This window comes from Chrysemys picta, chromosome 4 (genome assembly GCF_011386835.1).
Source record: "Chrysemys picta bellii isolate R12L10 chromosome 4, ASM1138683v2, whole genome shotgun sequence".
Classification (NCBI taxonomy): domain Eukaryota; kingdom Metazoa; phylum Chordata; order Testudines; family Emydidae; genus Chrysemys; species Chrysemys picta.
This window is the reverse complement of record NC_088794.1, coordinates 73,155,934-73,180,475: the sequence shown is the minus strand read 5'-3', so window position 1 is coordinate 73,180,475 and position 24,542 is coordinate 73,155,934. Positions and strand designations below refer to the sequence as shown.

At 39.6% G+C, this 24,542-nt stretch overlaps 1 protein-coding gene across 27 annotated transcripts in view; it reads right to left on the bottom strand.

The window, feature by feature from the left end:
• PPFIA1 (PTPRF interacting protein alpha 1) overlaps nt 1-24,542 on the bottom strand; it is a 95,910-nt gene that overhangs the window by 42,567 nt on the left and 28,801 nt on the right. For 17 of the 27 annotated variants that reach the window (XR_010600583.1, XR_010600584.1, XR_010600585.1 and 14 more), the window contains exons 3-15: nt 18,222-18,323; nt 16,676-16,840; nt 13,883-13,957; nt 13,284-13,385; nt 12,819-13,040; nt 11,239-11,385; nt 7,545-7,679; nt 6,570-6,644; nt 6,095-6,178; nt 5,307-5,438; nt 2,645-2,707; nt 959-1,038; nt 580-730 (exon numbers count right to left, since the gene is read on the bottom strand). Coding sequence is in view for 21 of the 27 variants with exons in the window: in XM_042849142.2 (XP_042705076.2) it covers nt 580-730; nt 959-1,038; nt 2,645-2,707; nt 5,307-5,438; nt 6,095-6,178; nt 6,570-6,644; nt 7,545-7,679; nt 11,239-11,385; nt 12,819-13,040; nt 13,284-13,385; nt 13,883-13,957; nt 16,676-16,840; nt 18,222-18,323 (1,533 nt within the window). In the remaining 6 variants the exon portion in view is untranslated. The remainder of the gene's footprint in view (nt 1-579; nt 731-958; nt 1,039-2,644; nt 2,708-5,306; nt 5,439-6,094; nt 6,179-6,569; nt 6,645-7,544; nt 7,680-11,238; nt 11,386-12,818; nt 13,041-13,283; nt 13,386-13,882; nt 13,958-16,675; nt 16,841-18,221; nt 18,324-24,542) is intronic. The other 10 variants (XR_010600589.1, XM_065592648.1, XM_008179402.4 and 7 more) reach the window with 1 other exon arrangement.

The following is a 24,542-nucleotide window of genomic DNA, read 5'->3' as shown; positions in this document are numbered from 1 at the left end:
CCCTGTTGAAACTGAAATATTTAAAGGGACAGAGGGATTGCTTGCCAAATGATGGATAGCATGCTAGATTATTAAATTGAAATTGCAACATCTTTATGCACACAAATTAAAATCTGGATTTGGGTTGTTTCAAATGATATTTCAGTTTCAAAGTTATATTTTCTATCACATTTTTAACAATGAATACGGTATCAAAATCCCTACTTTTTCAGTTACTAAATAACAATTAAAACATACATTAAAAAGTATTGGTAATTATGTATTTTGGTGAAACAGGAAATCTAGTGTATACAAAAAAAGCAGAATCTAGCAAAAACCTACACTTTAGTATACAAAATAAAAATGTCAATCCCTTAAAGAAAAAGAAGAGTTTTTAATCTTCTGAGTAGCCCACTTTGGGAAAAAACTGTGATAAATAATAAATATTATAAGTGCAAAAAATTCTAGTGTCATTATTTACTAAGGCTACACTATGCTGCAGTCACATACTATGTACTTCTATCCTACAAACTTGCAATTGCCTATTAGATCAAAAGAATCTAAGCATATTTCGCTATCAAAGTAATAATGTTCCATTACCTTTGAAGGTTCATCTCGTAGAGCTGCCAAACGCCCTTTCTGGGGCCGTCTTAACACTGATGAGGTGCTATAGGGATCCGTATGACTGTCAGCGACAGATAATGGTGTCATCGGATATCTGAAATCTGGTACACTACCCAAATGTGGTCGGCTAAAACGTGAACACAGATTAAATCTTTAGATGTATGGAAAAGACTATTCTTGCTCCTCTGGTTTTAATTTTTAGACTGAAAGTAGTATTGCAATTTTGGCTTAGAAATATTATTCATTACTATGCTCAGTAATAATGTTTAAAATTATAATAATAAAAAACCCTATAAAATATAACAAAGCTGATTGTAACCTCTAGCAAAACAGTATTCTCATTAAATGCTTGTACCTATGGTGAAGAGAAGTGGCTCTGATCCTCATTTGGTCATTTTCAGCCCTCATTGCTTCAATATTTAGTACCAGTTGATCCTGCAAAGAGTAGAACAAGAAAAACAAATCAGGAAACAAACGTACAAGAGCTCTGCCATTAGAGTCATTTAAAAAAATGAATGTATTTATCTTCCAGGCCCACAGAACTCATTTCCACTATTATGTGTTCTATGCAATGGATTGCCTTCAAAACTACTCCTCAGTGAAGCAGGCCTTCAAAGACTTCTGCCAGATTAACAGTGGTAACCATTAAATCACCACTACTGATCTACTAAACACCAGAGAGCAGTACTGGAAGTACTGTGGTAATTGAGATGCCTCAGTCAATTATGCTAGGTAAATACCGATTTTTTTTTAAATTGAAACAACTGAATAAGAGATATAGCCACGTGTGAATGACTGGCTACCATTGATTAGAGTAAATGAGAAAACTGAATTAGTAAGGACAGCCTGAGGATGGCTGAAGCTCTATACGAAACAGGACCTTAAATCCAGCCACTTGCAACTAGGATCTCCTCATGCTTCCCAGAATTTTATATGTAAGTAGTAACTGAATGATTGAGTAAGTCACTTCAACAGAAGACTGAGAAGAGTGAAGTTAGGATCTAGATAGCCAATGGCAAGGAGCAATTCCCAGGTTGAGGACTGCTGTCCCATGCCACAGATATTCAAAGCCCATCCTGCAGAACACTCTAATACAACCTGTAGCTCTTAGTTTCTTTAAATTTGCATAACTGATGTAAAGCCTGTGCAACTTGGTCACTTCACAGCAAAGTATTTTAGGACACATAGTACATACTATTGCTGAATAAGCCATACAAGTATTGTGATGTCAGAGCAGACACTCCCATAGCTGCTTACAATGTGAATCACCACAACTTTGGGAATGAACGGTTGTGCCAACATTATTTAGAAAGAAGTGGGATGGCCAGACAGTTAAAGGAATTGTGTGCATTCTGATACCCCATACCCAGAAAGTGAAAGAAGGTTTAAGCATAGCCCACTCCTCTCCTCCAAAACATCTCCAACACCTTTAGTGACAAGAGCTCTGTTCCTGATGATTCTGAGCTCCCCCGACCAACAAGAGCTCAACACAGCAGTATGATAGGTGCTTCTCCTATCCCACTCCATAATTTTTGAAGTGGTTTTTAAAACAGTAGTGTACAAATTTTACAATATTCAGTAGCAAGCTTTTCAAAATGTACACTGGATGCCTCTGTTATAAAATATACATTAAGATACACTTGCAACTGAAAAGTTTTATTTGTGTTTTTACTGCTCACTGCGTAAGTTATGCAAAAAATATGAGTTAGACAGGGCCTTCAGAATCCTGGTAAATTATCAATACAGCCCCCTTGTTTTCACCTAGTTTGTACTTAACTGAACTAAATTAAATAGGCAATTCTGCTGAAAACAACAATAATTCTCTGAACCAAAGGAGGCAACCAACCTTTTACAATGAACAGTAACAGTACTAATTGTGCCACAAGAAATTACCGAGACCAAGGCAAGAAACCAAGGACGTTTAAATATTTTTACACAACCTGCTATAACTATAAAGTTATGTAGTATAGTTTATATCATATTCCAGCTATGTCCCAATGGAACAGTTACATTTTTATTTGAAAAATTATCCGTATAATACCTTTTCATGTTGAAGATCCTCTACTTGCTTCTTTGCATTTTCAACTTCTCGAAGAAGAGAGTTCTAAAATAAAATTGCACAAAGTTATGTTACTGTTAAATCATTGTAGATCTTTCAATTTTTTGAAGGGTGATTAAGGTAAGAAAAGCTATTACAAAGGTCCATTACATAAGGAGTAACTACAGTACCTCTTAACTCATAGCTACTTAATTTATTAACTAAAGAAAACTATTAGTTGTGCCTACTACTGTTATTTTTTTAATATAATTAAAATAGATTCAGACTTCTGGGTCTGTGATCCTCTATATGATTAAATTACTAGTGTTAAAAGTTAGCAGAACACTAAACAGTTACTACTAATAATTAGAGCCCTACAAATCCACGGACCATTTGTGGATTGGATGCAGATATAAATTTTGTATCTTTGCAGGGCTCTACTATAAACCATGGTTTTATCTGTTTGCTAGTTTCCTTTTGACAAAGTTATTCTAAGTAGCAGACAGATATAATTTTAATCAAAGCAGGATTGTGGTACAGTTACTGATGTATAATCTTTCCTGGTCATTAGATTCCCTTAATACTGGTTTTATCTGTCTGATTTGCATAACCATCATACAGTAATTTGTCAGCTATACAGTATTGTAAACTCCGGTACTCTCATAGTTCTCATTAGCAAGAGTGCAGGGATTTGCATAGTTATCATATGGCAGTTTATCAATATCTGTACTATAAATATACAAATTTTATACAATAACTAACTACTACAATCATGCTCAAACTGACTCCCATACTCAGACTACGAAAGTTGTCTGTCAGCTACAAAAATAACCACCACCAAAGCATCTGGCTTCCTTCAGCTGAAGTACAAGATCTCCAATAATGTATGTGATTGTAGTATACAATAATAATGAAAATGGCATTATCACTGCAAAAGGGAAGTTGTTTTAGGAAGTTTATAACCTTTTGACTCATTTTCTCCTCCCCCGCCCAAACTGGTTACACACTATCTTGAAAGTTCTTGTTTTTAATTGTTTGCATCTTAACTCAGTTTTGAAACACTGGAAGCTACAATATAGGATATTCTGGGGAGAAAGGCTTAATGACCTGGATAGAGACAAATGAGATTCTATTCAACTATACATTTTTGTTGGTTTCCTATTAATCATACACTTACGCAGAAAAGTAACAGTACCTTTCTGAGCATCAATACTAACAGTGAAGTATATCTAAAAATGTCTTTTTACTTCATGAATAATATCTCAAACTTAGAGAGAGTTCAGTCAGTCTTATTCCAGAAAGAGGTTTTGTACCATGGTTAGCCCAAACAGATTGGCACTGTGACAGAGTGCATAAAATATATTCACTGGTGCTGGGGGTAGGTCAGTGCTTTGAATCTTGCTTCCTCACTATGTTGAAGTCAAAGGCCAAATATTTCAGACTTAGGGAGCCTAACTTTAAGCACTTAATTCATTAAGTCCCAGAACAAGGGCCAACAGGAACACAGAGTTTTATTCAGTCATGCCTGATTTTCCTTAGCTCCCTTTGAGAACAAAAGCAGAGAGGAAAGCAAAAGCCCAGCTCTCTTGGGATTGCAGCAAAGAAGCCATCTGCCTCTAGAGCCCTGGAATAGTATTGTCAGAAACTCAGCTGGGGTGCTGGTGACAGACCACTTGCTGGTCACAGCAAAAACAAGTGCCTCTGAAAATTCAGACAAATCATAAAATATGCCAGCATGTTGAAGTCTTGAGAGGGCCATTTAACTTTTACTGACAATTTTTCCCAGGTGAGTACCGTATTCCAAAAGACTCGAATCTACATCTTCAATATGGGGGAATGCAAACTGAAATGATCATTGAACAAAAGGAGAAAATGCTACCACAGAAGGAACTTCCTTGTTTTCCTTTAAGGATTCTTTCATCCTACTGAAGAAATGCAGTGCTACCTCAAAGAAGAATCTCTGAAGAACTACAGATGAAAGTGAGCCAATAAGTGAAAGTCCATGCAGGCTGCAAGATGTCACAAGATGGAAGAGGAACTGAATTAGGAGGACAAAGAACAGAACCTTGGACAGGGGACTGAAGTGTGCAATAATTGATCACAGAAAAACTCCTTGGTCCAGTAACCATTTTTATAGTCAAGTAGACATTTCCTGTGAGGGAAAGATGATATTTCTCTAGCTGACAAGATTATCACCATTATTCAGGAAACACTGGACTAGATAGAAAAGGAGGAGTGGGGCAAAAGATATACGAGAAGAATGGGACTCAAGATCTGTGTTCTGTTCCTGACTCCGCAACAGAGTTCTTGTATGACCCAAAGCAAACACGTTTATACAGTCAACACCAATCATCAATAGGAAAGCATAAAAATCCTTACAAAAAAACAAATTTAAGGAATTCCCCCCCCACCCCCAAAGAATTAAGTTTAGGACACAGAAAGCACTCTCTTGATAAATTGGCTTAGTTTTCTAAGAATCAGCTATTTTCAAAAAGTCATGCTGATAGTATCTCTAAATCGAAGTTATTTATGGTAAAAGATACATTATTTAACTACTAAAGTTACAAGAATAAATTATATCTGTATTGTAAAATGGGTAACAAGCATATTGCTAAACATTTCATTATTTTTTAAGCTACTTTCATCACATTAAATTATTTTCTACCTTATCTTCCAGAGCAGCCATCCTTTCCTTGAGATGAAGCTGAAGTCTTTCATTGGATTCAGACAGAAGTTTATCAACAGTATCTGATAAACGTTTATTATGTTCTTCATTCATCTTCTCTCTTTGTCTAGCCTAAGTTATTTAGGAAGCATTAAAAGTATAATTAATTCAAAGCTGTTGATGTTGTCTGTCCTACGAAACATTTGAAAAGTATTATTTAGAAAGATCTCCAGATTGTGAAAACTGTAAGGCTCACCACACTCAAACTCCTTATTTTCTCCAACGAAAGACACTTTTCTTAAAGGTTCAGAATTAATCCAGATACCTTGATCATCCAAAGGCCTTCAGGGATACCCAAAACCTTCAGATAATCAGAAGTACTAGATTCACAGGCTTCCAAGTGTGAGTTTACAATCTAATGACTGAGTAGATTTCAAAACCTGCAGAGCGAACTCCAAGGCCAGCTGACTCAGTATGTCTACAGAAGATTTTTTCTTTTGTGTGAGAAGGGAGATCTAATTAGAATAAAGTGTGGTAGACAGATACTTTTAAACATTTTATTTCAAATTTCAGCTGGAAACTCAAAGCTCACAATTAAGTTCACTAACTTTAATTAAGAGCAACAACTAACAAACATCATAAATCCCCAAACCTCGCCTCAATTTTTAGCACCACATTAGAGGCGGGACATAGAAGGGAAGGCCTAGCTCAACCACCGGCTACCATGCAAGGGATAATAGTTTTACTTTTCAGTTTGATTTCTATACCAAAAAATATTTTTGTAATACCCTTTGCAATTCCTGATTCTTTTCCTCCAATTGTGCTTCCATCTGTCGTAACCGTTCTTCAATGTTGCCATGTCTCTCCTCAGCCTGTCAATTTGAAAACAAACTAGAACTAGTATTTAAGTCTTTAAGTATGTACTGTAAACTGATGTGCTAGCAAGAAGCATAACATGCTTGTGTGTGCAAACTGCCATTTTTGTCCATATGCAGTGCAAAACAGCTTACTATCAGAACCTAAGAATCCTCATTACGTTAAATGATGATCAATTAATCCTCCCACACCAGAATTTCATGGTTCAACCATTGCTGACAACTCACTTCTCACCAGGAAAATTTACATTCATACTTCCACAGTGCAATAAATGTATAAATCCCATCACAGGATTTCCTCTCTACCCTCACCCCCATTTGCCTATGTTAATAATCATGAAAAGCAGAAAGCAGCAAGCAGAAACAAGGACCGATGTACAAATTCTACCTTCCTAAACTTGGAGGCAAGTTCCAACAGTTTAGCCTCTTTAGCAGCAGAGTTCCCAGAAGACAAAGGGTCAGACTACAGAGCCAATAAAGGGATAGGAAAGATAAAAAAAAAAAAAATGAAAACAAGACTTTAAAGACACTTAAGAAGTCCATGTATAGCTACTAGATATACTATTACTTCACACTATAAACTGCTATTCTCCCTGCAGCCATTCAAGGACATATAATGCAAACTGAAATTTGACTGCCCATCACTTAAAAGCTTCAGCTCAATCCTTCCTTAGGCTTGGTCTATACCTAAAAGTTAGGTCAAAAGATACACTACTCCGGGGTGTGACAAGTTCACACCCTTGAGCACCACAGCTATGCCCACCTAACCTTCAGTGTCGATGTGGATAGGTCAACAGAAGAATTCTTCCGTTAATCTGCCTATCTCTAGTCAGAGAGGTGGATTACCTACAGCGATGGAAAAACCCCTTCTGTTGCTGAGGAAGCATCTACATGATGGCGCTACAGTGGCATAGCAGCAGTGCTGTAGTGCAGACATGACCTTAGTTTAAAAAAAGGAAGAAATTGTCTTCTTCCCCACCAAGACATAAATTGCTGATTGTATTAAATGACTCCCAACACATTCTTTCTGGACTAAAGCAGTTCTATACAAGTAACAAAAACAGTAATTCAAACAGCAAAGGGAAAGGAAACACTTTTCACAATGCAACACACAAAGCTGATACAAGAGCTGCTAAAGCAAACTCCCAATAATAGAAATACAAAAAGAGGAAGTCATTAGAATTTAAATATTTTGAACGTATGCTAGATAATTAGGAGAATGAATAAATGGAAAGCACAGAATATAGAAAACATTTTACTGATGCTGTTTGGAAAATCAGTGAAAAAAGACAGAACAGAATTGCTATAGTTGGAATAACCACAGAAAAGACTCTCTCACAATGCAGTGAACTACTGTCCCCACCTTTGAAAGTGCTGCAACTCTCTGTGCCAGTTCAGCCTCCACCTCAGGCAAAGTCTCAGCTTTTCTCAAAGTTTGCTGCAACTTTTGCTCAGCCAGTTCCAGTCGTTCTTGCAACTGTCGGTTCTTATCTTCACTCTAAAGATCAAGAATGCAACAGTCACCATTTACAACTAAAATGGTAGCTACTTGTTCCTTTATCAAATACTGGAGTAGCGAGACAGACAGCTTCCTTTATTAGACTTATGGAAAACAATTTTCCAGCACTGATTTTACTTTCCAAACACAAAAAGAAGAAAAGCAGCTTTCCAAACTAACTTTTAAAATTAAGCGTGTCACATAAAAGTGCTATTTCACTGCACTAAAAATTGAATTCCTTCATAAACACAGACACAGCATATGAACTATCATGGAGGCATTGCTAATGGCTCCAATTTTAAGGTTATGCGGAGGTTTGCAATTATAGTGGAGCTCAAATTCCTTTGCTATTTAAGTAAAATTATTTATATGAGCACTAAATTTAGCACTTATTTTTCTAGCAAAGTTAAAAGTAAACGTGTTAAGTATTTTAGAAGTTAAGGTTAAAAATGACTCGATGTTTCCTTCTGTTCCTACTAGCTAACAAGTGACTGATATATAACCCTTCAAAGTTTAAATTAATTTAGTTGTACACAAAAATCTCAGGCATTAACCAGTTTTCTTTTTTCAATAAAATAAATAAATAAGAAAGTGATGAGCATTATTTGGTTCAACTGTTTCTGTCTAAGCCAAAGGAAAGAGATGGATAAAATTTATTCAAAAACAGAAATGGTTCCTATCAAAGACAAGTAAAACTACAAAGCTTAGGCACTTCACTGCTTGTTCTGTGTTCAAGCCCCTGCTCCCTACCCACTTTCTCAATCCCCAGGCAGTCCACTTTCCTTCATTCTGTCCTCTCTTCCAGATAGCCCCACTCACCTAACTGCTTCCCTTCCTAGACCCCTAGCTAGAGCCATCAGCCAGCTGCTCAGCCTATTGTGCTGTCTCTCTGCTAAGGTTCAGAGGGAGTCCTGGTATGACAGACTGAGCAAAACTGCGGGAGGCAATTGATAGGTTAGAGCAGTGGTCCCCAAACTGTGGGGTGAACCCCCCTAGGGGGAGAAGAAGAAACATTCAGGGGGGCATGACAGGGCCCAGGCCAGCCCCAACGGGGGGGGGCAGGAAGGGAGCACCATCCAGCCCTGCTCTGCCCCCAGCTCTGGCCCCAGCCTTGGCCCCTGGCCTGGCCACAGCGCCACTCCCAGACTCGGGCCGTAAATTACAACATAAATTAAGTTGTCATGAGATAAAAGGGAAGGTCCTTTCATGGACTGAGAACTGGTTAAAAGACAGGGAACAAAGGGTAGGAATTAATAGTAAATTCTCAGAATGGAGAGGGGTAACTAGTGGTGTTCCCCAAGGGTCAGTCCTAGGAACAATCCTATTCAACTTATTCATAAATGATCTGGAGAAAGGGGTAAAAAGTGAGGTGGCAAAGTTTGCAGATGATACTAAACTGCTCAAGATAGTTAAGACCAAATCAGACTGTGAAGAACTTCAAAAAGATCTCAAAAAACTAAATGATTGAGCAACAAAATGGCAAATGAAATTTAATGTGGATAAATGTAAAGTAATGCCATTGGAAAAAATAACCCCAACTATACATACAATATAATGGGGGCTAATTTAGCTACAACAAATCAGGAAAAAGATCTTGAAGTCATCGTGGATAGTTCTCTGAAGATGCCCACGCAGTGTGCAGAGGCGGTCAAAAAAGCAAACAGGATCTTAGGAATCATTAAAAAGGGGATAGAGAATAAGACGGAGAATATATTATTGACCTTATATAAATAGATGGGACGCCCACATCTTGAATACTGCGTACAGATGTGGTCTCCTCATCTCAAAAAAAGTTATACTGGCACTAGAAAAGGTTCAGAGAAGGGCAACTAAAATGATGAGGGGTTTGGAACGGGTCCCATATGAGGAGAGATTAAAGAGGCTAGGACTCTTCAGCTTGGAAAAGAGGAGACTAAGGGGGGATATGATAGAGGTATATAAAATCATGAGTGATGTGGAGAAAGTAGATAAGGAAAAGTTATTTACTTATTCCCATAATACAAGAACTAAAGGTCACCAAATGAAATTAATAGGCAGCAGGTTTAAAACAAATAAAAGGAAGTTCTTCTTCATACAGCGCATAGTCAACTTGTGGAACTCCTTACCTGAGAAGGTTGTGAAGGCTATAACAGCGTTTAAAAGAGAACTGGATAAATTAATGGAGGTTAAGTCCATTAATGGCTATTAGCCACGATGTCCCTAGATTCTTTTTGTCAGAGGGTGGAGATGGATGGCAGGAGAGAGATCACTTGATCATTGCCTGTTAGGTTCACTCCCTCTGGGGTACCTGGCATTGGCCACTGTTGGTAACAGGATACTGGGCTACATGGACCTTTGGTCTGACCCAGTACAGCCGTTCTTATGTGCCCCAGCCTCAGCTCTGCTCCCAGCCCCGCCTCCACCTGTAGCCCCAGCCTCGGCCCCTGGTGTCCAGCCGTGACTCCAGCCCCAGCCTTGCCCCAGCTCGCGGGGGGGGGAAGGGGAGAGCATGGGCAGGGCTAAGTGGAGGCACGATGTGAAAAGTTTGGGGACCACTCGGTTAGAGGCATGCATGCCTAGAGGCAGTAAGGATGAAAGGTTTATAGAGGCTCTACACCAGAAATAAGGGATGCAGACTAGTCATTGTAGGGAGACAGGTAAAGGAGTAAACAGCCAAACATTAGGATTAATCAGTGGGGCTCTCCTCTTCTATCTCTACCCCACACCTCTCCTGTCCTGTTAAACTTTCAAACATTTTATAAAAAATGGAGCTCAAAGTTATTCCAGAAAGCCATGGAGTCCAGGGGCCTGAGGGAAGCTGCAGTACATGAAGAGGAGGTAGAGAAAGGGATCAAGCCTAGGGTGGTCCGGAGAACCAGCAGAGACAGAGATGGAGGTGAACAAGTATAAGAGATTAGAGGGGAGGTTAAAAGGGGGAAAATTATAGGCAAAGTTTTAACATAATATACTCCACTAATTCCAACACAGCTATAATTCACACACGTGCAAAGATATGCAAGAGGACAGCACCAGTGTGCCTCCCCAAGATCTGTCAAAAGCAAAACCTTCTCTGCCATAAGCTTTATATGTCAAAATGTTTAATTATTTGTTGCTAATTAACAAATCATGGAATTCCCACACAAAATACGAAATTAGTTAAGAATACTTAACTACATTTCTTTTGAATACAACCATTTAGAGAAAGTCTCCTGTTAGAATTACATCCTCCTCCAGGTGAACATTAATTAACACTTTTCACTAACAATCATACCCAGATACACAGACTCCTCACCTCCACAACAAATTATTTTCATTTCTAACATAAAATTGGAATTCTAATTCTTCAAAGAAACACAATCTAAATACTACCTTAACTTTGACCTCAGCCTTCATAGGTAACCACAGCACATTAGACTTATTTTTAAAGTACGACTGCTCGTAAGATATCGTAATATTTTTCAGCTAAAAAGTAAGTGCCTTAGCACACACTGGGTACTACTATAGTTTAAATATTACCATCTTCATCAGCAATATATTCAACAGAATTTTCTTAATATTTTATTTTAATTAAAATTATTACTTGTCGGTGCATGGAGTCTTTATTAGCAATTTCATTTTCAAGTTTATCATTGAGGTCATGCACAGATGTAGCTTCACGCTGTGCGGCGAGGTAGCGTTTTTCAAGAGTTGTAATTCTCTCTTCCATGTCTTCCTTTTGGGCCATGGCCTATGTTATGAGAAACAGTTGTCAGAATAAAAGAAATTACATTTAGTCACTAAAAGCTGTGAATTATTTATTTAATAATCTAGGCTAAAACAGTATCAAACATACTTTCTCATTCCTACAGCAAAAAGTATAAAGTGTTGAGATATTTACTTAGAAGAATTGTGTTATTAAATTACAAACTCACTTTAAAATAAAAAAAAAGGACTAGCATAAAGTAGTGAGTTACAGAATGCTTAATTATTATTTACCTCAGAATTATTACAATATAATAGTAGTTTTCCTTATAGTGTGTTAGACTGAAGTTTTTTTTTAACTTGGGAGCCTTAAGTTCAGCTCTTAAACTCATATTCAGCCATTCAATACAAAAGTGTCCTATTTTCAAAGGTTTTGTGTACTCATAAATCCCACTAAAGTTCAGGTGTGCTGCAGAAACTCAGTATCTTTAAAATCAGGATCTTTATTTAGGTATCTAGATATGGATTTAAGAGCCTAACTTTAGGCACTCAAGTTTGAATATTTGGGGTTAGGCTTTGACATCTTTTCCAGATTGTCCATTTTTGCATAGTGTACTGCACTACTTACATTTCCAGACTAAAATTTCTTTTAAAAAATCGTTGAATGTTATCTCCCAGCTTCTTTTAAGTACACCTTAAATCACCTTTAGAACAGTGGGTCTTATTACACGAAGTTCCACATATCAAAGCCACTGTGAGAATTATTACTTTGAAATCTTTGAAAATACGAAGTGTTTTATACTGTAGATATTAGGCATTTTAAAAACAATTTGTTATAGTTATCTTAAGGAAAAAAGAATTGACAAAAGTTAGGGTATCTAAATTTTATTCTTATTCCTAGAGTAGCCTTGCCCTTAGAGCATTTACAGATCAAGCAATGTTTATCACGTTTGTGTATTCATGAATGTTCGGTAGCACATCTATTCAGAAGCAAGAATGGATAAATTCCACATCTTTTTTTTCCCCTGGGGTAGCTACATATATGCAACACCAAATTTTCCTTCATCTAAGTCTAGACCCTAGCTAACAGTTAGCAGGATACATTTCTTCCAGCCCAGAGGGCAGAATGTAGGACACCTACAAGAATGTCAATGCTTCTACTAATCAATTAGTAACCACCACTTTAGCAAACAATTAATAGAAACACAAATTTGAGGATACACAATTGAACGATACAACTTCAAGAAAATTAGCACTCAGGAATGAGCTAAGCAGTTAGGCCCAGATCCAAAAAGGCACTTAGGTGCCGAAGTCCCAGATTTAGTCACCTAAATCCAGGTGGTGGGTTCCCTCGACGGATTGCTAAGCTGAGATGGCATCTCCATGAACCCCAGACTTAAGCATCTATCGCCATGAGAGGAAAAGGGTTTAGTACACCCCGCTAGCGGCTGGCTTAGACTTTCACAGTTCATTCCTCACCTCTCGTACATCTCTTTGCAACTTTGTATTCATTTCTTCTGATTTTATTAAATCTTTTCTAGCTGTGTCAAGATCTTCTTCCAGCTCTGTTACTCTGCTAGAAAGAGCAGTGAGACGTTCCTTCATTTGGCCTTGCTCGTTGGTCTGCTTGTCTATAATTTCTTGGAGTTCTATAACTTTAGCAAGGTCTTCATCGTGGCTTGAAGAACCATCAGAAGATCTCTATTACATTAAAAACAAAAACAAAAAAACCCACCACCTTAAGTTTCCACACTACATAGAGCTTTAAAATATACTATATTACTTCAATATAACAAAGCTAATTAAGGCTAGTTTGTGCAGTCTATCCAATAATAAAGTTGTAATAATTACCTTGTGCTTTAATTATATACTTAAGACTGCACAAATATTGCAACCCATACATGACAAAAAAAATCCATCAGTGTTAAACAACTTCTTCCTTACCTTCCCATTTGTGCTTGGTGTATTTTCCTGATCATGATTTATATCCAGCACCCCATCAGTTAGTGTTCTTTTCTGATTGTTTTGCTCTTTCAGAATCATTAACTAAAACCAAAAGTAAAAAAAAAAAAAAAAAACTGTAGCAATTTCACTTTGTATTTCACTTATCACATAAGCAATAGCTAACATAATGCAATGACCTAACTTTGAAGCAAATGAGTAAGAATTTTACTGATTTAATATTTAGAAGATTATTAATGTAGGTATGCATGGGCAAGATGTAGTACAGGCAGCTAAAAACCTATTCCATGCCTGCTATGCTACTGCCATTAGTCTTAAACCAGAAAAAATTCTATCTGTGAGACAGCAGAATAATCAGCTCATACATATGTTTCCTAAACAGACTTCTATCAACAAGAACTAAGGTGAAATCAAACTCATCCAATTGGGATCTAACTAAAAACAAAAATCTACAAGTAAAGAAAATAACTTTAAGAATCATCTGTATATACTAATATTTGGAAGAATACTGATTTGATGCTATGGTATAAATTCTTCCACCCAAACATCCCCCAAAATTTTATTTTACTATAGGGACCTACCTCTTTATGCGTAGTACCTAGTTCTTCTTCCAACAAACTACACCTTTCAAGTGCTACTCGTAATCTTTCCCTTACCTGAAAAATAAAGTCATCAATAACATAATTTTATAGCTATCTTAGCACTGAGCAACTGTGAACACAAGACTAAATTTTTATGTGCCTAGAGATATGGCTTCCCATTTCGTATGCTTAATTGCTCCATCAGTGTCAATGACTTACACCATCAAATTCTGAAGTTTTAACATGCATCAGAGAAAGGAACTTCTGGAAAACTGACTAAGGTTTTAAGATTAACCATTGACTGACACTTTACCTAACAAGGAGACAGAACTTCTCCATTGGACAGGTGAACTCCATTTGCTGCCACCTTTTAAAACCAGACTAAATTCTGTGTATTTAAAATATACCTCTCCCTTGTAAGGAAGACTCAAACACCTGTAATGTTTGTATTATCTAAGAAGTTAGTGATTTCAATTTATAGTATTTGCAAGTTATAAGAAATAAGCATTTTATTAGACACAAAATTTAGGACTCAAACTGCTAGTTGGGAGTGGGGTTCATCTTAAGCTGCGCCCATTTGCACAGCTGAGCTCTATGATAGCTGGCTCAATGCACAGGCAAACTGAGTGGCTCCAGGACTCCCCCTTTAACCAGCTTCCTCCTGTGTAACAAATCCAGGGTGGGTGAGGGCAGAGAGGATCTTTTCCCCTGTCCCTCCCTTTCTAGCCCTACTTTACCATCTTCCCCTCTTTTTTCCTTTTCTTCTATTACACACATATGCTGTCAATGTAAGGGAAAGGATGTGTAGACTAGGGAAAGGAAGAGCTGGGTGAAAGTATGAAAGGGAGGCGATGAAGAATGAAGAGCATGTGCAGATGAAGGGGTAGAATGAATTAATTTTCTACATTAAGAAAATTTACACAAGTGTAAAACCAGTGCAAATAAGCGCCTCAAAGAGATTTTATTCTTCTTTAAATCTTCCCCAGATGCAGCATGACTCCCCCAGCCCCAGAACAGCCACCATCCTATCTTCCCTGCTCTTGCACTTGAAGCAAGAGGCAGCAGCACATTCAAACTCCAACCAAGTAGAGCAAACAGAAAGGCATAACAGCTTCACAACATGTTTTTGCTTTCCCTGTTGACTGCACTGACTGAACTGGTAATTATCACCTCCTCACTGACTCACTCACCAGTTCACTTAACTGCTTCTTTGATCTGCCTTGTCTAGGTCTGGTGTAATTGTTCACCTTAAGTAGGGAGCCACTCACTACACTGCTACTAATTTCTCTCGTTTAACTACTTACATACTCAAGTAACTGTACTCCTGTTCTTCTTTTAACTGTCCCTTGAGCATTTGATTATTTATATAATTTTGTATTGTGATTAGGAACATAGACAGTAGGAATCAGTAGATTCCTTGTAATCACACAGCACTGTTGATTACTGGTACCACTTTACACTTTTTGCACTCATCTCTAACATTACCATTTCTCTGCATCGCATTTACCTCCCTTTTTCTCTCCCTTCCCCTACTTCATCTCCCCTTCTATTCTACCCTCTCCCTATGTTACTCCCATCAGTTTTTCACTCTTCTGCTCTTCCTGTCGCATTCCACCACCTCCTCACTCCTACACACACAAATCATACCTCTGCTTCCTCTTTTGCCTTTTTCTGTTTGTATCTGGTAACATCCACCCCAACTCTGACTCCAACTCCTCCCACAACCTTCCCTATCATCACCACCTCCCCTAGTTCCTCCCCAGCAACCTCCCCTCCACCCTTTTTCTCCAGTCCGAATGGAATACCCAAACCCCATTTTTAAAAAATGTCACTGCCATCCACAACCATCTCCCTTTCTCCTGTCTCTCACATCCCTAGTTTCCTCTTCCAACACTGACAAATGCCAGCTTACCTGTCCCTGTTCCCTTAAATTCATTCAAACTCTTGCTGAAAAAAAGAGTCTTCCTGGTTTGTTGCGTCAACCACATTACCATTTTGTTTGTATAATTTCACTGGCTTCCCTTTCCCACAGCATCAGGTACAAACTACTTGTTTTCATTTTTAATGCCCATTGTGGCCTGAGATCAGACTGATCTCTATTTTCTCTCCATCAGTGATGCCAGCCTTGATTGCCTGTGTCAAATTTTCCAGCATACATGTTTGTTTTCTCCCATGCCATTTCTTTTTCATGGGAACAGCACTCTTCAAAACGCCACATAGCCACACTACACTATTCTCCTTAAAACTCACCTATGCCATGACTACTACAAAACACTTGACAATGGTTAGACAGCTGGTATGCTGCGACTGCTGCGTATTTCTCTAGCCACAACTGTCAGCATTGTTACCCTGTGCTCCCACTGTCTATGTTATAACCACCTGTTGTCCATTGTCTTCTACTTCTACTTTGTGTGTACAGTACCTAGTCAATGATGCCCTTTATGTGTTACTGTAATACAAGTAAATAAGTGTGAAAACCCCTAATGTAGATATGTTGCATAAGCACAAAGCAGGGCTTTTTACACTAATGCAGCTTACATTGGTATGTTAGTATATTAAGTTGCACTGGTTTTGCTTTAGTACGGCACATCTACATTAGGAGGTTGTACTGACGTAACTGCATCAGTGTGGTTACACTAGCGTACATTTTTTTAAAGCAGACATGGCATATCAGAGAACCTAACTTCTGAAAACTTTTGCTCGGACAGTTATTAGTTCCACACTTTGGCCGGGGGGATGGGGGAGGGAAGAGGAGAAGAGGGAGGAAAAACATTAGTTGGCACACTTCATTACCTTTTCATCAAGGGCTTTGTGATGTTCAAATAGTGATTTTAGTGCTTTGAGAACTTCAACTTCACTAGACACTCCTGCTGGAGACTGAGCCTGTCTCTTTACAACAGTCATTCTAAGGGACCGCTCATGTCTGGAGACTAGACATTCCAAATGTTCTAATAGCAGCTGAAATAGAAACAAAAAAGTAAATAAAGAAAAATGTTTATACCTGTTTTGAACATCAGACTAGAATGACTTTACTTTCTAAAAATATTAGGTTTGAGTTTAGAACTTTGAACCCAGGAGTCAAAAGTTCAATGTTAAATATATTCATTTGTTTGCCTTTAACATTTCAGTGATATCTTTGTATAAAGTTAACAAAATTGAAGAGGTGCAACATGGACCACTGTTCACCCTTTTACCCAGCATTCTTCCCCAGACTTAGCCTCTAGGTAAGATGCCAGGTTTGAGAGCGCTTCATTTTAATCTTTGCTTAGATAAGACTTCTCAGATCCTTGTCCATTTCAAGTCTGGGAACTGCTTTCTAATCACCAGGACTGGGTTGTACAAAGGAAATGTATGAAGAAATTGTTGGGGAGCAACTGCTCGAACCATGGTTGCGCAAGCTGTCTGTATGGATCTCCATGACCTGCATTTCTACTCCATTACTTCAGAATCTTACGCTAATTCAGAATCCCTTATCATGAAGGAACCCTCTGGCAGTCGGAACTGCAGTCCTTTATCTGCTGTTGGGTGGAATATACACAAGGTGCAGTCACAGCCCTAAAGACACTGCTATATTGACACTTCCTTATATGAGACACAATTGTACCAGCAGCGAGAACCCATATGGACAATACTCAAAGAAGAACTTACCAATTTTTATCTTTGAGTTTCAACTTGGTGTATAAGAGCATGATACACAGTCTGAAGGGAATCTCAATATTAAGTTCAATTCTCCAATTAATTATATTTTCCTTAATGATGGTTTAATGGGGTTTAAGTAAAAGAGCAAGACGGAGTCAAGTGTCTCCCCATTCCAAAAGTCTCAACAGAACAAAGATCCTGGGGAGAAGTGGGGCAGATATGGGGAGAGAGGAAATGGTCTCAGGGGAAGACAGTCTTGGAGAGACTGTTTAAAGGCCTGAAGCCAAGACTTTTGTAGTGTAGATTTTTGTAGCTCCCTGTCTCCTAATCACTCAATCTTCCAACCAAACAAGACAAAACCCAGGTAGGTAGGGGACAGCACAGAAAGCTCCCTGTTCTCACTGAGAGAGGAGATGTTATTATCCGGGAAGGACTGTTTGCTTGCTGACCTCTCCTCCCAACCCAGCGGAGCAAGTACTGAGTTGGTGAGACCTAGAAGGCTAGAAGACAGCACCCCAGCAGAGACACTTGTATTGTATTTGAGGTAATTTCATTTTAAAACAAAGAATACTGCAGCCACTCCGGGTGGAGCTAGACAGAAAAATTTAAAGGGCCTGCCAAGAAAGAGGGACAGACCGGCTCTGGGTGGTAAGCTAGCCACAGATGGCAATATTCAATAGAGATCAGACAAGTAACTAACCCTTGTATTATTTCTTTCTGCTTTCAGTTCAGCAATTTCTTCTTCCCTTTCAAGGAGCTGTTCCCTGCATACATTAAGCTCTTTAGTAAGTGCTGCAAACTCCTGGAATAAAGCAAACAACAATACATCAGTATCGTAAAAGGTGTGCAACCCAATTATATGAATTATTACCACAGTAAGTAGTTCAGTAAAGTTGTAATCAATTATTTTTATTCAACTCATCTAAGCAAAAAGTTTATCCAGGAAGGAGGGGGGGTGCTAGAAGAGGGGTGATGTTTTCCAGGAAATGGGGCTCAATGACTCGGAGTCAAGAGACATGGATTCTCCTCCTTGTGTGGTCTGAGTCAAGTCACTTCAATTATCTATGCTTTTATTTCCTTTTTTCTTAAAATTTTTTCAAGCCTAGCAAAATATACTGTTTACTGAGGATTACACATGCAAGTGTAGACAAGGCCATAGTGTAATTTGGAGTGCATTAAATCAGCCCCAGGTGCCCTAATTTCTGAGGTGTTCACACTGGCAAGGCATGTAGAGTGCCCAGACTCTGCGGTTGGAGCGCCCCTGGTAATCCACCTCCACAAGCAGCATAGAGCTTGCTGCACCCTGGCTGGAGTGCCGCAGTGCCAGTGTGGACGCCCTGGTCGATTAATGCGCTCTGATCGGCCTCCAGGAAGTGTCCCACAATGCCTGTTCTAGCCACTCTGGTCATCACTTTGAACTCTACCGGCCTGCCCTCAGGTGACCAACTGTAAGACCCACCCTTTAAATTCTCTGGGAATTTTGAAAGTCCCCTTCCTGTTTGCTCAGCAAAGCGGGGAGTGCTCGCCACATCGTTCCAGGTGACCATGCCTCCATGCGCCAGGCGATCCCCAGTATGGAGCAATGGCGAGGTGCTGGACCTCATCAGTGTTTGGGGGGAGGAAGCTGTCCAGTCCCAGCTGCGCTCCAGCTGTAGGAATTACGATACCTACGGGCAGATATCAAGGGCCATGATAGAAAGTGGCCATGACCTGGACGCAGTGCAGTGCAAGGTTAAAGTGAAGGAGCTGCGGAATGCCTACTACAAAGCGCAGGAGGCAAACCGCAGCTCCAGTGCTGCCCCCTCGACTTGCTGGTTCTACAAAGAGCTGGACGAGATACTTGGAGGCGACCCCACCTCCACTCCGAAGAGCACCATGGACACTTCAGAGGCCATGGCAGCCCAGAGTGCAACAAAGCAGGAGGAGGAAAGTGGGAGGGGGGGGGGGGTTAAGCATCTGTGAATGACAAAGTTTTGTTGTTCAATTGACAGTATAGACAAAACCTCATTCTGTAAACTGTATCCAAAAGATGGATGGGATTGGAAAAAAAACAAACAAAAAATAACTTCTGTAACCTAACCCTGTGACATATGCTCTTGGGACTCCTGACACATTAGACTGTTGAAAGTCACTACAAAAACAATAGTGGTACCATTGCCATCAATGACATACAATCCACAACTATCACCTCCCCTACACCTCTTAAAAATATATCTATATCTATATCTATATACATACATACACCGGTATATATTATATTATATTACATTCATAGGAACAACAATTCAGATTACTACTGAGAGTGCAGTTCAAATGGCTTTTTTAAGTCAATCATAAAAGATTGCTTGGTTTGAGGAAAAAGGGAGTCCTCCTTTAACAGAATAGGAAAAGCAAAACATCTTTACTCTTGTTGCATGACAATTAAATTCTTTTTGCCATTTTCAAGGAGGACGATGATAAAACTTCATTAGGTCAGTTTAATACATTTAATGAAAACCTGATATGGAATACACATAATCAAAACACAAAGATGTACTTCAAATGTTGTTCATTCTAAGTTGCCTACATAAATTAAAACCTTCTAATGCTGCCAATATGACGACCTTACTAAAGCAAGTGTCCTTACAAGTTCTTCATTAATAAAACATCAATGCCAAAGAGAAAGCACACTACCATTCCCTCATTCCATTACTAAAATGACAACATGGGAAGAAAAGGCAGTTCTCAAATAGCTAAGTTACAACTATTAGAGTTGGCTGTAAACTGGAATTCTCATTCCACAGGAAATTCTAAGTTTCCAAAAAAAAAAAAAAAAAAAATGATGTCTGGAACAGAATGATAAATGAAATTTTGAAGTTTCCTGAAGAATGGGAATTCCAAAAATTTTGTTTAGAAAGTCAACTACATTTTCTATCAATCTTTCCCAGAGCCAGGAAGCTTGGGGAGCCTGGGCTCCCAGGACTTCTGGGGAGGGGAAGAGACAGGAGGTGCTGACAGACAGCTGGTGTTGCATCTTGAGCCTGGGCCAGCTGCCCTGCAACCGTGACAGGGAGCCACATCGCACTGCCCCCCAGCTCAAGAGTGAGGCGAGTATACCCCTTCCAGCACTCCTCCAATCTGTACCCCCCTTTTCAACTCCCTCCATGCTCTCCTCTTTTTGGGAACCTGAAAGATGGTAACCCTAATGCAAACTGCCCTCTAGGAAGATTTGTTCTGTTCCGCAGAGGAGTCCTTTTGTATCTTTTTTTCCCTATCATGCAGGGAGAGGAGTCTAAAAGCTTCTCCAGGTTCCTACAGCTCAGGCTCCAGATTTAGAATCATAGGACTGGAAGGGATCTCGAGAGGTCATCTGGTCCAGTCCCCTGCACTCAAGGCAGGACTAAGTATTACCTAGACCAGCCCTGACAGCTGTTTGTCCAACCTGCTCTTAAAAATCACTAATGATGGAGATTCCACCACCTCCCTAGGCAATTTATTCCAGTCCTTAACCACTCTGACAGTTAGAAAGTTTTTCCTAATGTCCAACCTAAACTGCTCTTGCTGCAATTTGAGCCCACTGCTTCTTGTCCTATCCTCAGGGGTTAAGAAGAACAATTTTTCTCCGTGCTCCTTGTAACAACCTTTTACATACTTGAAAACTTATGTCCACACTCAGTCTTCTCTTCTCCAGACTAAACAAACCTAATTTTTTCAATCTTCCCTCATAGGTCATGTTATCGAGACCTTTGATAATTTTTGTTGCTCTTCTCTAGACTTTCTTCATCCAATTTGTCCACATCTTTCCTGAAATGTGGCGCCCAGAACAAGACACAATACTCCAGTTGAGGACTAATCAGCGTGGAGTAGAGCGGAAGAATTACTTCTCGTGTCTTGCTTACAATATTCCTCCTAATACATCCCAGAATGATGTTTGCTTTTTTTGCAACAGCGTTACACTGTTGACTCATATTTAGCTTGTGATCCACTATGACCCCCAGATCCCTTTCTGCAGTACTCCTTCCTAGGCAGTCATTTCCCATTTTGTATGTGTGCAACTGATTGTTCCTTCCTAAGTGGAGTACTTTGCATTTGTCATAGGCGCTGACTTCCCCTCTGCCCTGTGGGTGCTCGATCCCCCCCGCTCGCTCCAGGCCCTGCCCCACTCTCACCCTGCCCCAATTCCACCCCCTTCCCTCAAGTCCCCGCCCCTGCCACACCTCTATATCGCCTCCTCCCCCAAGCGCGCCACATCCCCACTCCTCCCCCTTCCTCCTGGAAAGTTCTAAGCGCCTCCAAACAGCTGTTAGGTGGCAGGCGGGAAGCGCTGGGAGGGGGAGGAGCGGGGATGCAGCGCGCTCAGGGGAGGTGGTGGCAAGGAGGGGGTGGGGGGAGCTTGGCTGCTGGTGGGTGCGGAGCACCCGCTAATTTTTCCCCAGGGGTGCTCCAGCCCCGCAGCACCCACATAGTCAGCGCCTATGGCATTTGTCCTTATTGAATTTCATTCTATTTACTTCAGACCATTTCTCCAGTTTGTCCAGATCATTTTGAATTTTAATCCTATCCTCCAAATCACTTGCAACCCCTCCCAGCTTGATATCGTCCGCAAACTTTATAAGTGTACTCTCTATGCCATTATCTACATCACTGAAGAAGATATTGAACAGATCTGGACCCAGAACAGATCCCTGCAGGACCCCACTCGTTACGCCCTTCCAGCACGACTGTGAACCACTGATTACTCTCTGGGAACCATTTTCCAAGCAGTTATACACCTGGTATGCATGTATCAATTCTGTATCTAAAGTTATGAATACTGACTATGTAACAATTACAACTGAGTGTGTACTTGGGAAACACCCACCAGACAACAGGCCATCAGCCTTGATGGGCCATTAGGAAGAAACAATAAGACTTGGAAGATACTAATCTCTCTCCTTCCCGAGAGGCGTTGCTGTGACACTACTAGGTCATGTCACCTGGTACTAAACACCATCTTGGACTTCTAGTAAATTTCCACTAAAAGGAGGGGGAGGTCAAGACTGGGAAACAAAAGATTCCTGCCTTATGTAAATCTTATTTAAGGCTGGAGAGTAAGTTGATCTTGGTTCACTCTTCTCTGAATCTCCATCCAGAATGACTGCTGGAAACACCTAAGGAACAAGGACAAAGGGAAAGGGGGAGGAGTACTAAACCCAGGCTGGAAAAGGGATCTGGTCTGTGAATAAGACACCTGAAGATTTAAGCTGCAGGCAGGGTAGCTAACCTTCAAGAAGCTTTGGGGAGGGAGTCCATGAAGATGCCCTGCCATGCCTAGCACTGCTGAGAAATGCAGGTATCCCAATCACAGAACATGCAAAGATCCCCATCTCGATATTCCACAAGTGGGGTAGAGCAGACAGTGTTTTCCCCATTTTCTTGTCTTTTATCTCCTCGCCCCCCTCCCCCCACCACCCCATACTGTACTCCACAAAGGTGGGAGAGGAGGGGATGCACCGATAGTGTCTCAGCAGCAGACAGGCCATTAAATCCCGTTGTCGAGAAAGAACTAGAAATCCAGCTACAGAAGGCAAATGTATGGCCAAAGTTGGTTGGTTGTTTTGTTAAGCAGCCACGGGTCTGCCAAACCTTCTTATAGTCAGAGGTAGAATGAAAAACTGGCAGGCTATTCAGTGTCGCTAGCCACACCCTCTCTTATCAGTGACTGACAAGTCTGGTTCTGCCTGCATAGCTACATGCAAACAGAGTATATTGGTTTATTGATTTTTGCACCTTGCACATTAAAGAGAATACTAGGATTATAGTCTGAATAAACGTGGGTAATGCAACAAACATACCTATCTGCACTACTAAACTCTAACACACATGACAAAGTGGTAAACGATAAAATGCAGTTTATGCCAGATTTGCATAAATAGCTGTTCAGGCTCTCATTTTACTGTAAACAGCCACATCTCTACGTAGCACTATCCAATAGAATTTTCCAATGCTAGTATAAAACAACACTCCCTCCACATGATGTTGTTGCTGATTTTATAAGAGAGAAGAAATTAGTACACCGCTACCTCGATATAACGCAGCCCGATATAACACGAATTCGGATATAACGCAGTAAAGCAGTGCTCCGGGGAGGGGGTGGGGGGGCTGCGCACTCTGGTGGATCAAAGCAAGTTCAATATAATGCGGTTTCCCCTATAACACGGTAAGATTTTTTGGCTCCCGAGGACAGCATTATATCGAGGTAGAGGTGTATCTCCACTATTGCTGATGGGAGAACTTCAGTAAATCTCTTACTTTTCCCATTATTTTTCAATTTCATCTTGTGATTCATTACTGTGATTAGAACAAAGTGTGTTTCTCAGAAAAGAACTTACAGAAACTTAAACACTGTTACCCTAAGGAGCAGAATACATTTCAAAGTAGATAATTTTTGAGGAAGAAAACATATGACTTCAACCATTAGCTGAGTAGGCTGTTTTTTCTTTTTGAAATTAAAATTTTACATTGTGAGCAGTTCTACCTACAGTGGAAAACAGTGAAACATGTTTGCATTCAATTTTGTTCTTAATCTCAAGGTTTTTTTAAAATGTGCACAGTAAAAAGGAATTTTTTTTGAAAAAGCTGAATAGAAGATTTCAGAATGGAATGAGGATATCAAACTAGTTTTTTTCCCCTTAAACATTTAAAATAAAAGCCTGTTTTGAGATCTCTCAATACTGACGATAAATTAGTCAATAATTAAGCATATAGGAATGCAGCAAGTAGGCTGTAGTAAATTACTAGTGTCACAAACTAGTCAAACCCACTATCATGAGCCAAGAGGTTGACACACCCCACTTAAAGCTTCAAACAGAATTCTTAACAACAAAAAGGATTTAAATAGATATTGTGAACAATTATCTAACCTTTGGGACCAACAGGACTATTACACAATTACAAAAGTTATTTTTCATTCCAATACCTAGCTTCATCACTTATCTTTCACAAAAACTTTTGAAGTTTTACTTCTCAGCCCAAAGTTGAATATAACTTGGAACACTTGAAT